The sequence below is a fragment of the Falco biarmicus genome, chromosome Z (assembly GCF_023638135.1).
Source record: "Falco biarmicus isolate bFalBia1 chromosome Z, bFalBia1.pri, whole genome shotgun sequence".
NCBI lineage: Eukaryota > Metazoa > Chordata > Aves > Falconiformes > Falconidae > Falco > Falco biarmicus.
In genome coordinates this window covers 48,728,592-48,743,591 of record NC_079311.1, presented here as the reverse complement: position 1 = coordinate 48,743,591, position 15,000 = coordinate 48,728,592, and the positions used below count along the sequence as shown (strand labels likewise).

Sequence of the window (15,000 nt, the reverse complement as noted above, 5' to 3'; positions counted from 1 at the left end):
TTGTCTATTCTACTTACATTCAGAAGCAAGAGCCAGCTTTCCAGGGCTCCTGAAACACTCAAAGGAAAGCCTGAGTGTAGCACTTCATGAAAGTGTAACAGGCCTTTAATGCTGGGAGATGGAAGCCCTTCATCGAGACTTTTTAATAACAAGACAGAGTACCATTACATCATCTCTGCCAAGTTGGTCAAACTCCTAGGTCAGAAAGCCTACAGAAGGAAGCATGCAACACTGACAGGTTCAAAAGAGACCCATTTCTTGGAAGGAAATTGGGAAAACTGAGAAGGAAAAAAAGAGACACACACACACACAAAAAAAAAAAAAAAAGGCAAGCAGTCTGTAGCCTCCAGAAGACAATGACACAAAGCATTTTAGGAATGACCACACCGAAATATTCAGGGAAATAATTTTATCAAAAAACTCATGTTTTCACTGTTCACAATTAGGCAGTACTTTTGCTTTTGTTACCTCATGAAACTTAAAATTAGAAAGCACAGAAAGTGAGCAATAAAAGGGATGCTGCCTATTTTTACCTTTTTAGCCACCTCCCAATGTCCCTGCTGGTATCATTTAGATTTATTATACTTGTGGGTAAAACTTGTCCATTGACAACTGACCTGGTATGATTAATATTAAAGCAGTAGCTCATGAAGTTTTCCAGAACACAATCTTGACGTTTTATTTGCAAACACAATAAAGAGCCAATACATTGTCCAGACATGGATACCCTCTTGTGCCTAATAAATACAAACACAAAACACAGCTCGTGCTTCTATTTCAATACAACTATAGTTGTAACAGTTCTCCAGGAGGATAGCAAGGTCTTTCAGACTGCATCTGTGACTACTTATTTTTGCTTTGTTTTCAAAGACCTTCTTCAGCAGACTGAATATTTTCACACTAGCTACCTCTTATCTCCAGCCCAGAGCCTACTATTTTCTAATCCTGCCAAACAGGACTACCCATTTTTGTTATGAATGGTCACAAATGCAAAGCATTGGCATTTAATGTTAGTAAACCCGCAGTATGAAGGCTTGCTTTACATCTCTTATCAGTGACCTGGAGGAGGAGACAGAACACACTTGTGTTCATGAGATTCGCAGATGACAATCAGCTGGGGAAGGGAAGCAGCTAACAAGCGCAGGGCTCCCACCAGAAGGTGACCCAGACAGTGTGAAGCAATGGGTCAACAGCAGCCTTGTGAAATACAACCAGGACAAATGCCAAGCACCAAGCCCTGTTCCAGCAAGGCAGAGCTGCAGCCATGAGGCTAGGCCTGGGAAACAGCTCTGGGACATGGTCCTGGGCACTGGAGGGCAGTGAGCTGAGCCGGGGCCACCCACGTGCCTGGGCAGCAACAAGGGCCAGCAGTGCCTGTAGTCTCATGAGCAGGTCACAGCTCTGCAGGCCAGGGGAGAGCAGGGACTGCACCTTGTGCTTGGTGCTTATCAGACCCCATCTGTGTACTGCCTTCAGTCTGGGTCCCTGACACAGAAACACCACCAACAAACTGGTGGGAGGCGAGAGGAGGCCACTGAGACTGTGGGGCTGGAGCCCTTGCCCTGCCAGGAGAGGCTGCAGGATCAGGGCTGCTTCAGGTGGGAGGAGGGACAGCTTTGGGGGCACCCAACAGCATCCCCAGCACAAACTGGAAGGAATGGAGGAGACAGTCAGGCTTTACAGGGTGGTGCGTGTAGCAGGAGGGCAAGAGGCAGAAGCACAGGATGACACAGCTCAGACTGGAGACAAGGAGATGCCTCTTCCTCACGAGGACAGCCCAGTGGTGGAGCTGGGGCCCAGGGAGGCTGCCCCACCTTCAGCCAGGGGAGGTTTCACACCCTGGAAAGGAGGGGCGAAGCCCTGAGCAGCCTGGTCTGACCCCAGGGCTGAGGCACTGGTGGTCCCTGCCAGCATGAACTATTCTGCCACTGTGTGTAACACAGCAGAACAGTTTCCACTAATGGGCAAAGTGTAAATCTAAAGGTTTGGCCCTCTCCTCCCTCCAAACGGGCAAACTTCCTTTGGGCTCCTTCGTATCAATTAATTCTACCAACATGTACAGAAATCTTGGTAAATTTTCTGGTTCAGACTGTGTAACATATATAAATTCAAGTAGGTTTATTTATACTTACAGTTTTTGAGCTGTTCTACCTTATAACTATTGAATTTATTCTGCTTAATATAGAACCATTTATCTTTAAATGAGACACATTTTATTTTCTTATTACTTCCTCCCATCACAGTACCCCTCCTGTATTTCATCTCTGGGAAGTCAAGCAAGCAATGCTTCATGCATAAGGTCTAAGTTCTGCTTTTGCAGGAGTAAACGTTAATCAGCTGGGTGTGAAGACAGAGATCTAATCATGTATTTAGAGTAGGCACATGCTCATTTGCTCACCCACTCTGCTCAAAGACAACAAGCACTGAGCTCTTACATGAAGTTAATCACAAAACCACTTGGATTCACTGTCAGGTAAATCTTTATTATATTAATCATGCACCAGCAATAAGCAGCAACATCTTTACTGTGATGGCTTTTGACACGGGTGCAGGACTCACCCCTCCTGCCTTTAGCAGCTTTCTTCTGAATTCCTCTGTCGGGTTGTTGAATGTGAGCTTTTCACAGCGGAGATGATTTACAGGTGGGTGGCCTTCAAGGTGCAGGAATAAGTCATAGTCAAATCGAACTTTCTTAGGTTCTTCCTGAGGGTTGAAAATAACCAGATAGAAACATCTAGCACCAAAACTAAGTTGAAAATAAGAACTACATAAAGACTGTAAATTAAAATGAAAATTATGTCATTTTTAATCATTCTTTGTGTTCTCAGACACATGATGGAATTTACCAAGTGTCAGCTGAGCTACAATAAATCAGAGAAGTTCCTATCAGCCCACAATAACACATGGTAAAATGCATGAACTTCATGAACTTCAAGCTGTCCTGAAAAGGCTTAATTTGAAGTGTTACGTCACGTTTGGCACAGGCAGCAGACATACACATAGGCAAGTATCATGATTCAGCTGACACAAGGTAACTCACTCACCAGCACAATCACACTTTTGAGCCTCAGATAGTACTGAAGACACTGCAGTAAGTTTTTAACACAAATTCCTCCACAAAGCCAAACACCATTGTTTTCTTCACAAGTTGTAGAAAGGGGTAAGAACGAAATTGTTGCAGCCATCTGCATATGATCTCCTATGTATGGGGTCTGCTCATTATTAATGAAACTTCATTGCCTTGAACAAGTGTGGCCAGCTAGATTCCAAGTGTTGCACCACAGCTTCCAAGCGATTAAGATTTTCTGCTGCTGCAGTGAAAAAAATGAAACTGAATGTTCCCTGTACCAATACGGAGAGAGAAAGAACCGGAAAGTTAACTTTATCTAGCAAAAAATCATCAGTGCTCTACTGCCCCAAGAAAGCCTCAGCTGAAAAAAGGATACTAGTGGCATTGAACAGACTTCAGTTTGTAATAACAGAGAAAAGATACCAAGAACACTTTGTGTTATACATTTACACAGTCCTTTCCTGAAGCTGTATGTAAGTTAAATGCTCTTTTAAGGCAAGATGAAGAAGCCCTTCCTCAAAAGGTCCTGATGTACAACAGAAGCCACCAAACTAATGTCAATCTTAAGGCAGAACAACTAAAAAGTCAAATTCGGGAAAAGCTTTAGCTACAAGGGAACCATGAGAGAAAAGGAGGAAGACTTATAGAAAAATCTTAGTCCATATCCAACATTGCACGTAATCAAAATGTGTGCTTTTTTCAAGAACAGATGCTTAAAAAACTTGCATTAAAAAATGTTTAGCTTTGATTAAGGATTCCAAGGATGTAAAGAACAGAAATAGTAGAAATCTCAGTTATTCTAAAAGTTAAAATCAGAGATTTCAAACACGGCCAAAGAGCAGCTTCATCATCCCATCTCTAGATTTGGAGCAGACAACAGAAGGGTATATGAAATAAACGGTCTGCAGTAGTCCATTTTTGAAGACAGAAGAGAGTAGTTCCCTTACATGAATTATTTTATTGATGGACCATTTTCAAAGGCAACCATGGATGAAGATATTTCTTATTGTTAAAAAGATTAACACACGACTTCTTGCAGAAAAAAAGTGGATGTGATTTACTCCACGGTCTGTCTAGAAAACTGTGAAGTTGCTACAGGCAAACAGTTAGTACCAGACAGCTTTGCCATAGAAGCAAAGTTGCAATAACTTATAAACAGGAAGAACTCTGTGGAAAGTTAGATGAACATAACCAGTGATTTTGAAGATGACTTTTACTACACAAAGGACTCCCAGTACCACTGTCATTGTGTCAAAATGGTATGACAGGGAAGGCAGATTATACTGCAGTTTATGAACCTTACCCTAAATGGACTGCATTTTGAAGTAGGAGTCTTTTGACCTAAAAGCGTCTTTCAAGGACTTTGTCTCAATAGCTAACAGATGCTCTGTTACTGCATCTGGGAGGGGTGTTTGCTTGCCATTTCTCCAGTTCTTTAAAGCTTGGAATATTTTCCATCAGGGTGAAATGCCTATTAGATTTACTACCAATTTCTGCTTAGTCCTGGGAACAGGGACCCTTTTAATTCTCCATGGTCCAAGTGGCTTCCTGTACCCCTGCCTTCTCTATTCACTAGGGTACCTTCTGAATCAGAAATTGAAAAATTGTCTACCTTGAATAAGTGATGATGGTCTGTCTCCTCTTCCTCCTTCTGTCTATCTCCTCTTTTTCTGTACTGGAATACCTGTGAAGTGGCTTAGAGGAGGAAGAGTAGCTGAGCCAGGAGAAAGCAGTAATTTGCCTCAGGAATGCCAGCTCAATTTTTGTGCCACTTTTCCTTTGTATTGTACAGACCCCTGGGAAGGGCATGCTCCTGCAGCTGTGTGAAGAGCTAGCTGACTCACAGTCCAACTGCTGCTTGTCGTATTCCATGACACCAAAATAAGGGTGATGGATGTTTGCAAACTTCCTAATTCCACATGCTGCTTGAGGGTGAGGTGAGTTGTAATCACTGCTGCCCTCTTGATCTCAGTCTAAGCCACAACTCCTGCTGGAGAACTCCTGAGATTTGCAGGTCTCCACAGTCAGCAAAGGCAGCCAAAACTCTGAGTGAAAAACAAAAAAAGAAATGTCGGGCAGGAAGCTTTCTGTAGAGATGCTTCAATGACTGACTCACTGTCTTCTGACTTTGTCTGCCCAGTTTTGGGATGACCTCTTAACAGAGGCAATAAAGAGAACGGGCTGCTTTTCATTAGATTTCCTGAATGAATCAAAACTGCTTCCCTAATATACACAGTGCTGAAAAGCGTACCAAAAAAGCCAGTCAGCTCACTGAGGCAGTTCTGTCCTTTTCCAACAGCAAACAGGGTAGCCTAAGCCCTGCTCTTCACAGATTGATACAGGGAACATTTCAGATTTACCTGTTCTGTTCAAAACCTAGAACTTAGAAAATGCCTGAGCAGAATTATCCACACCTGACACCTTGACAGAGCTTTCTGTGAAAGACAAAAGAATACTGGAGTATCTACTTAAAGGCATACACAGTTAACAAAGTTGTACTCTTAACACAAATTTTAAGTGACCAGAGTTCCTGAAAAAGTCTTTTACTATGCATTTCTGTTTTCCTTTGGTTTTAGTTCTCACCAAGCATTCAACACATGAAAGATGTAACACTGACTTGACTAAAATAATTATATTAAACTACATCTTGGTAACATAAAATAGTCACAGAGTTATCTTCTCTGCCTGCAAAGTATAGTACCAGATCCACCAAGGCACACGGCATACAAAAGGAACCTAAAATACTGCAGTTATTAAGGCACTGTACATTAAATCTTGCAAGCTTTTTGCTCTATAATTCCACCCAAATCCTGTTCTTTTTAACTGAATGAATTATTAGTAAGACAGACCCTGTTACATACATTAAAGCAAATTTCTGTATTTGCTATCTAAGAAACCCACAGTAATTGCAGTATTTACTTGAGACTCAAGAACTTGAGATACCACAATAATGCAAGCTTTGTAGAACGGCACTGGGTTCGTTTTTAAACTGTGCCCCCTGGTAATGTTGAGTACAATCAATGTTCACATGCAGTGTAAAAGAATGTTTTTTCAGTTTGAGGATACAGGATTGAAAAAAATCCAAAACTGTTCTGCAAGATCAGAAAGTGAACAAATTAAAAAGATTGGCAATACTAAAATAGAACGAGTTCATTATGAAATCAATATACTCAAGATCAGTTTCCTTTCTTAAAGTTTAAGTGGCCCTTTTACTTCCTTAATCATCATTTAAAGCCTGTCCACTTCTGAGTAGGGCTAGTAACTCTTCTGAAAAATTACATTCAACTTTATTATTTTATCAGGTAATCCTAATTTCATAGTTATCTACTAAACACAACTATGCATTTCTAGAAATTACAGTGACTTTGAATTGAGGAACAGCACTGACAAAGACAGATTTAAACTTAATTTTTAACTGAGTTTATGAATTACACAGTAAATACTTTAAAAACTCTGACTTCCACATGATTTTTTTAATTTATTTTTTTAAAAAATGAAAAGTGTGTCATTCCATACCTTGTTCTTGAAGTAAACCTCAATTGGTAAAATGAAACCAGCATACCCAGATTCTTCAACTTTGTATGGTGGATCCTTGCACACTGAAACGAAAAGAAAAAAACATATTTAACACACACAAAAAAAAGTTTTACATGCACAAGCAAAACATAGGAGCAAATAATCTGTGACAATAGTTCTATGGCAGCACCATTACAAAACTACACACACACAGTACTACATATCTGTGCAAAACTCAACGTGAATTTTGCAAGCAAATCGTTCCTGCTGGTATACAACCTACAGTTTAGGGATAGCAAATTTTTCTTTTTTTTTTTTCTTTTTCAGTCCTTTCAGACTGCTAAAGTAGAACCACCAGGGACTTCAACACCAGGTGGACCCACTGAGTACCCACAACTGCTACATAGGCACTGCAGCCATGGCTTGTTCTGGGAATGGAAAGTAGGATTCCACCCTGAGAGAGTTAAACATGTAGAGGGCAGAAGAACCGCCAGTCATGTATTCATAACCTACTACTAATAAAATGCTAATTCTAATAACTTTAATTTAAAATAAATTAATTACATTAGAGCTAATAAAATTAAAATCTGTATAACTGGGGGGGAGGGACACACAACACAACATTCCAGCTTAGAGAACCTAAAACAGTATTCGGGTTTACCCTATAGGATTCAGACTTCTTTAACTGACAGTGAGTATTACTAGCTCCAACATCTCCCTCAGGTTTTCAGTTTATGCAGAGGCTTTTAGTTACATGAAATCCCCACAGTATTGAACATGAGCTCTCTGAAGAAAGTGACTCCAACCAGTGACAAAAAGCAAGTTGTTATAGAACCTGGAACAGAAGCCACCTCTTCTGTTTGGCTGCATGACAACCTCATTACAGAATTCATGCCCACATAACACATACACACAAAGGTATGCTGAGAAACCACATCTCCTGCAGCATCAACTCAGATGCTTCCAAATGCTGCATCGATACGTATGACACGTTATACGCACTACCATCTCTATGACATCATAGGCAAATGACCAGTTTCTCAACTGTAGATTTGTTGTCTACAAGTAAACTGTTCAATCTTGCTGACTGAAAAAAGAATTCAGACTTCGAGATAGATCATCATTTGCTAAGATGTACAGTTTTTTCAGAATTCCCTGTTAGCCGTTCACTGTACTGTATCGGGTACAACAAGCTACAAAAAGTGTGTCTTGCAATCAACTGTGCAGGGCCTGAATACCAAAATTATTATTTTTAGCAAAGCACCATAGATGGGCACTTACCACTCTCTACCATCCCATCAGGGATGACAGGCCCATCAGACACATCCAGGAATACAACCACTGCTACCTTCTCAATAAGTATCATTGGTATGTCAGCTTTCTGAAGACATGCAAGCTTGGTTAACCCCAAGTGAATGAACACAGCAGAATTTTCTCATACTACCTTGCCATTCTTCTCCTGCTCTGCTAGCACCAACCCCACACAAGGACTTCAAGGATGAGAAAGATTCCAAGTCCTTGCTCACCTACTGAAGCTGGCCATCACTACCCAGTTCACTGCATGCAATCATTAGAAAGGGAAAAGGATGACAAAAACAGAGTAAGAATAGTCTCTTTTCCAGGCTCTTCTGCAATACTGTCTTCTTGCAGCTATAGAATTTAGTTTGTTTTTCTTGGCTGGAAAAAAGAGGACTTACGGTTGATAAAGTGGGATTGTAAAAGATTTTGAAGAAACGTGTTAACAATGATAGGTCAAATCTGAGAGGTGGTTTCTGATACATAAAACTTTCAAGTTGGAAACTGGGCATTTTGTTAGATTAGAACCTCCCAGAAGTGGTATTTCACCTTCTATTGACATGTCTTCCCTTAAAATGGCTTACCAGCATTTGAAAAATGTAAATAGTCCTAGTGGAGCACAGTGACAGGTTAAGAGTTATACATACTGACAACTTTTTCAGTCAAAATAGAGGAACCTTCCTGCTTCTCCCCTGCCTTCAGAAGAGAACATGAGAAGAAAGCCTTCCCAGTATTCTTCAAATGATTAGCAGGGTTCAGAAGACTGAAATCTAGTTCTATAAAACCAGGGAAAGATTATACAGCAGCATTTATCCAGACAGAAACATAGGAACTGTAACAATACATTAACTGTTACAGAGATTTCAGGCTCCATTATATGACAGGTCACAAATCTTCTTTTTCTAAAAAATAAATATCACATCAACTTCTTCCTAAGCACTTAATTGGTACAGAACACACTGTCAGCATAAGTATTTCTCATTCTCTCCCTCAAGTTTATCTTCTTTCAGATTTACACAGCTGTTAGCCATGCTGAACAGTACCTTGTCGAAGTTCCAAATACAGTTCTGAAAACGAAGTCTGCTATACTTGCAGGCTTTGTTGAAATTTGGGTGATGGCTTAAAGAATAACCACAAGGAAACTACCTCAGGTGCCCTCCCCAACTGAAAGGTGGACTTCTAATAAAAGGAAAATTCTACAATCTTGTAAACGAAACCTTCCTGGGAATAAAAAAAAAAAAAAAAAAAAAAAAAAAGCAAGCAAGTGACTGAGAAAAGCTCCATGCCACTGCATATGTGTAGACAGCAACTATCGCATTTTCCTCACCTTTCTTGTGGAAGCCGCTACTACATGAACTGGCAGAAACAGCACCTCTGTGCACTCTGAACTGGCAGAAACAGCACCTCTGTGCACTCTGAGCCAGCGCTCACCGACATAAGCTCCTTTTGTGCTGCTGAACTGTCACAAGTAGTATCCAGGGCTGCAATGGCATGTGTGGTTTAGCCAAGCCAACACACAAACATCCTAGCAAGTTTTGGTGAATGGAAAAGACAGAAGTGGCAAGTTAGGTAAAATACAGAAAAAGTAGAAAGAAAAAAATAACAGGAGAGGAAAAAACCCCACACCTTTAGTGGAGAAGGAAAATAGAAGCAAAAGCAAATTACAAGTATAGCCCCACAGATCAGAACCAACAACAGACACTAGGAAGGAGTGATTTTGAAGAACCTGGAAACCCTAACAGCTTCTCAAAGCTCCTTCAAAAAAGCACCTACACTACATCAGGTAGATAAACTGGAAAAACTGCCCCTCTACAGACATACAATTTCCTCCTCATCCAGAGGGATAGAGGCATGTCCCCAGTAACTGCTCTTCTCCTTTGAAGTGGCACCTACAAATGCATTTCAAGCACCAGATAAACAAAGCCTCTTGCACAACATTATCACTAAGATGTAATTATTTTGGCCAGGGTTTTTTTCTATGGAAACAGCTTGTATGATTCACAATGAGTTTCCTCCCTCTTTCCTCTATCTTTTGACTAGGTGGTCCAACTTCAAGAATCTCTGTGACAATTAATCCTATGGATCTAGTTATATACTAGTGCTTGCTCTGAGAAAGCAGTTCCAGAGAGTATCTTAACTGAGATGCAGGGATAAGCAGCCAGCAGTATGCGTAACTACAAAGCAGTTATAACACAGCACCTCCTCTCAAGAGAACTGCAGGGCTAGGAGGAGAGAAGTAAAGAGGAAAAGCAAAACTATGCGTATTTATTTAGGCCCACTAGCCACAGAATAACCTGTGGTTTTTTGCCTTTGTAAGGCACTATACTGTTATCATCTCTTTGTCAGAATGGAGGATCATTTCTCTTCCACCATAAATGAAAGCTTTAATCTTCGGTATTTGCAAACGCATTTGTTGAACACAGATAGACCAGCCCCCTACAGCAGTTTTAGTGCAATTCTGAAATGAGAATAGGAGTTTATGCAACACAATTATACAAGCTGAAGTCCATCCCTTCTGCTCATCATTTTTCATTATACTTTGGGGTGAACGCTGCTGTAACACATAGTAACACTGGTATGTTGGAGGCCACAGAAGGGAATTTGGATCAAGCAGGGCTCTAAGTATAACAAAAGCTGTTCATATACTGCATAGGAGCTTGAACATATGTGAAACTGAAAGACTACACAAGCTACACAAGACTACACAAGTGAAGCGATGGAGGGAAGAGGGGAAGGTGTAGATGCTAGAGAAAGAAGGTTCAGGTCCCAGGACAAGAAGTAGTTCTCACAGCTGGAATGCCATTTTGCCATAACGCTAGGGAAACAGACACATGCACACCCGTGTGCAACCGCACAGGTACTGACTTCCAGTACTGTATACACCTCAGGTGCTCACCTACAGCATACTGTCACTTCACTTTCCTTGATAGAGGACTCTTTAGGCACTTAGCTGCAGTCTTAGCTGTATTACCAACACTTCACAAACAACAGGAATAGTCAGAAGCATATTGGCCATACTAATCTGTTTATTTTGACCAGCCTTGCCACATACGCAAGTGCAGTAATTTGCAGCTAATAAAAATTATTGAAATACTCCTCAAACAAAACATGCCTTCCAGAGACCAACTGCAAGATTATCAATATGCATCTTTAAATGAAAGATCAGTAAAAACATTATCATTACTAATAACCAATTTTATTAACAAGCATTTCCTCTCCAAAAGATCTCAGTACATGTTCTGGTAATATTGCCTGTTTTTCTACGTATAAGAGAGTGACGTGAGTGCTCATTTCTCATTCAATGCACTCTACAACTAAGCTCTTTTGATAATGCCAGCATAATGAGTTACCTAAGATCACAGCAAGCCGGGACAGGAATTTATGAATTGCTATCCATCCCCTATTTGTCAGGGGAATATGCCTTCTCTGTAGCTCACATAAATGGCTTAAATAATTTATCTCAAATGTTTTGCTTCTTTATTCCACAAGTGAAGCCCTGCATTTTGTGTTGTGCTCCCACATGCATTCTCATGTGTTGCATCAGACTTTAACTGACACGTAAGGAACAGATGCAAATCAAGCCATGATGATGCATTTCACTAAGAGTGACCACAATGGGGCCTTTGGAGATAACAACAACAAAATTCTAGTAAGAGCTATCTTTTTTAAAGGCTTTAACATGAGATTCATTTGCCACTCCAACACTGTTAAACACTTTACTGTGAATAGATGTTTCCTTTATTAAAAATGCAGTCAGGATCAGTAAGGAAAGGCAGAAGTTCCTTTTAGGCAGATACTGACACGACATCAAGACAATGCAGAATGACTGTAACCCTTCACATACATTTTGTGCACCCTGCAGGATACACCAAGTGAGTGCTGGAGGAAGTGAAGCCTTCTGATAAGAGAACTGGTTTAACTTTGTTGTACTGGTATTTCATATATTCTTGCCTATAATTTTCTTATATTTGTCACCCTTTGACCAACTTTTTCCTTCTATTCATCACCAGCTTCATTGAAAGAAGTCTGAGAACAAGGGGTGGCACTGACTTTCAGAGGAAGGCAGATCACGGTGCCAAAACCCTCCTGCAGGAAGAAGTCAGATTTAAATATTCAGCTGAGACGTCTATAAAAGCTCTCTGACTGCTACTCAGTAGCTCACGTTCTCAGCTGGTGCGCTGCAGTACTTGGACTCTACAAAAAGCCAGGACGAGAACAGATCTGTTATGCCCCATCAACCTCCAGGCACACCTCAGCCATTAAATATGAATAAATCGCTAGGAAGGTTCACACAAAAGCTAACGAAAATTACTATGTCGAGTGTGGGTTAAACAGCACCTCCTACACTAGGAATAAGGAGTTTCCATTTCATTAACACCTTATGTTAACAAGAATTTCATAAGAAAGATATAACCCTCATGTGAGATCACGGGAAGTACTAAGCACGAAGACTGAGCTTTCAGCATTGCATTTACGGTCAGAGAAACTCCCTGGCCCACATGCTGAATGCCCAGATTCTCACCACTTCTACCAGCTGGATAGGATAGAAAGATACCTTAAATAGAGTGACCCCTAACTAACTTCTGGAGTGGTATTTTCTGTATGCAATGCCTACTCCCTGACCACTGGGTAGCTTCTTCATCATTTCAGGTGAAATTGATACACACGACAGGAGGGAAGAGGAAAAAAACTCCATCATGTCCATCAAGGTTTCCAACTTCAGGTCTTACTGAAGTACTTAACTCAGCACTGGCCTTTAAACATTGCTAAAAGACCAGCAGAGAGAGTAGAAAACACCCACTCACTCACAATCAAATTTCTTATTGTTCCAAACAAAAGTAGATTAACAAGGATGAGGTTTGGGGTGTTTTTTTGATTTGGGTTCCTTCACACACACACCCCCCTTTTTTTTTTTTTTTTTTTTTGGGGGGGGGGGGGGCGGGCACTCCTAACTCTTAGTCTTAGCACACAAAGAGAGCAGTAAGCCTACAACACACAATTTCGAGTTTCTGAAATACAGCAGTTTGCTTCCTACATCCTCTGAATCAGGCGGGGCAACCTGAAGTTTCGCATTTACGATGCTGTCAATAACTTTGATAACTTTAGAGGTGTTTTCCTGTAATTTAATGGTTTCTTATACTAATTCTCAGTGCACATATACTATCTGTCCACAGGTCCTGGAAACAATTGAGAACATGACGCTGTAAACTGAACAGATCCAGGAATTCCTTACTTTGATTTTTTTCTGCAGCACATATAAAATACCCCCTGGCCTTTGAAAATATAGTCACTAAGCGTTTTGACATCAACTGTTTGAGATCAGAAGGCAGACCTATGGTATCCTTACTATTTCATAATGCTGTGCAAGCCCATTTAATGTACGTATACCGCAGAAAGTGCATGCAGGAAAGAACGGATCTTCACTCATTAACTACACAGAAGAAAGCAATTTGTACTGCCAGAGAACAGGCAAGAGCTACCTTAACTTGGAAGTTCCCTCCCACGTAAAGGTACACTGTTGAAATTCACACTAATTATTTGTCTAATATTCTCCAGCTTTGCTGAAATGGGAGACGAAGGGGAAAGGGTTTAAAAGCTCCACGTCACATGCTAGACTGTGGAGCAATAGTGGCTTGGCAGTAAATCGTCCACTGGACCTTGAAATGCTGCATTAAACCATGTGTCCCCACCCCTTCCAGGACTTCCAGCAGGAGGAGCACTTCTCTTGACTGCCCCACCACAGGCATCAAAAGAGACCCTGGCACCTGCAAGGTTTCAAACTTCAGCACACATCACAGATGGTGCAGAAGCCCCTCCGCTTGGCTCAAGGACATAGAAAGTATTTAGCTATTGTCTGTACTGCACAAGCAAGCAACAATCTTTAATGAGACATATGGAAGTTACTGGAGCTGTCTAGGACCACTCCTAGTTTATCCCTCCCAACCCTTCCATCTGCTCCCTCAGGTTTCCTCCACATCGTATTGGAATGACAGGGAGAGGAGAGAAGAGGAAAAAAACCCCACGACTATTTTGAAACTGAAGTTATTCCTACACTGCATTTCACCTTTTAATTCTTTGTTATTGTTGGGTTTTTTTTTTTCCCCAACAGGAAGTGGTGTTCAAACAAGAGTGTTATCTCTCCCAGGTATCAATGGATAAGAGTACATGACTTCCAGGAAGTCTAGAAGTATTCCTTAGAAATGAAGGCTGTTGAAGCAAAGGAAACACCCTTGAACAGGAAAGGTCCTTAACTGAACTGCAGCTAGGGCTGTCTGGAAATAACATAATAAACCAGACAATTATTTTTCATGGAAAAGACATTAGATTTAATATTAAAAACTGACTATAAACGTAATTTTGTCCTGTAGATACCATTATTATTTTAAGAGTAATAAAAATGCCCAGTAACTGTGCATTGATGCATCCTCATAACTGTATAGAAAATATAGCCCTTGGGATTTTCTCTTTTACTAAGGAAAATAGGTTGCACAGTTGCAGGGTCTGAAGTAAATTCTATCTCAGTTTTTAATTATATACTTCTCCCTGCTCAATAAAGAGACTTTGCATAGAGAGTATTTTTTCTCAACTCCCAGGCACTTAAAAGTCATATAAATATCTATGTAGTTCTTTATTTTAACTTAATTATGCTATATAATGATCTAACTGGGAACAAATATTTTCAGAGCTACCAAAATTAGTCTGTATTCCAGTGATGCCATACTTGTGTCAAACTTTATGTTGAACTGCAAGCCAAGTCTAAGAATTTTTCCATCACACTTCTCAGTTCTTTGTGCTTGTTTTACTTTGTTAATGATCACAAAAACATAATTTCTTTAATTTGTAAGGCTTTTCATTCTATGGAACACATATAGTAACTTAGAAAAATATCAGAACGCTTCTCTTGTAAAAGAGCAGCGTCATGTGTAATCTGTGTTTGCAACAGCCTTGAGAAGGTAAGTCTCTCCGTCTGGGAGTGCTCAAAAAAGCTTTAAAAAGTGCACAGAAAAGCTGGCTGCTGCCTAATGCTCAACAAAGTCAGTACAAATCTTTCCATTTTATTAAGAGACAAGAGCTGCAAATCAGTCTGTAATGCTGTCTGGTAGAACTTCTGTGAAAAT

At 40.5% G+C, this 15,000-nt stretch overlaps 1 protein-coding gene across 3 annotated transcripts in view; it reads right to left on the bottom strand.

The window, feature by feature from the left end:
• Window positions 1-15,000, bottom strand: part of MLLT3 (MLLT3 super elongation complex subunit) — a 138,654-nt gene that overhangs the window by 61,876 nt on the left and 61,778 nt on the right. For all 3 annotated transcript variants that reach the window (XM_056325078.1, XM_056325080.1, XM_056325079.1), the window contains 2 exons: window positions 6,587-6,669; window positions 2,560-2,703 (listed from right to left, as the gene is read on the bottom strand). In XM_056325078.1, coding sequence (XP_056181053.1) covers window positions 2,560-2,703; window positions 6,587-6,669 — 227 coding nt within the window. The remainder of the gene's footprint in view (window positions 1-2,559; window positions 2,704-6,586; window positions 6,670-15,000) is intronic.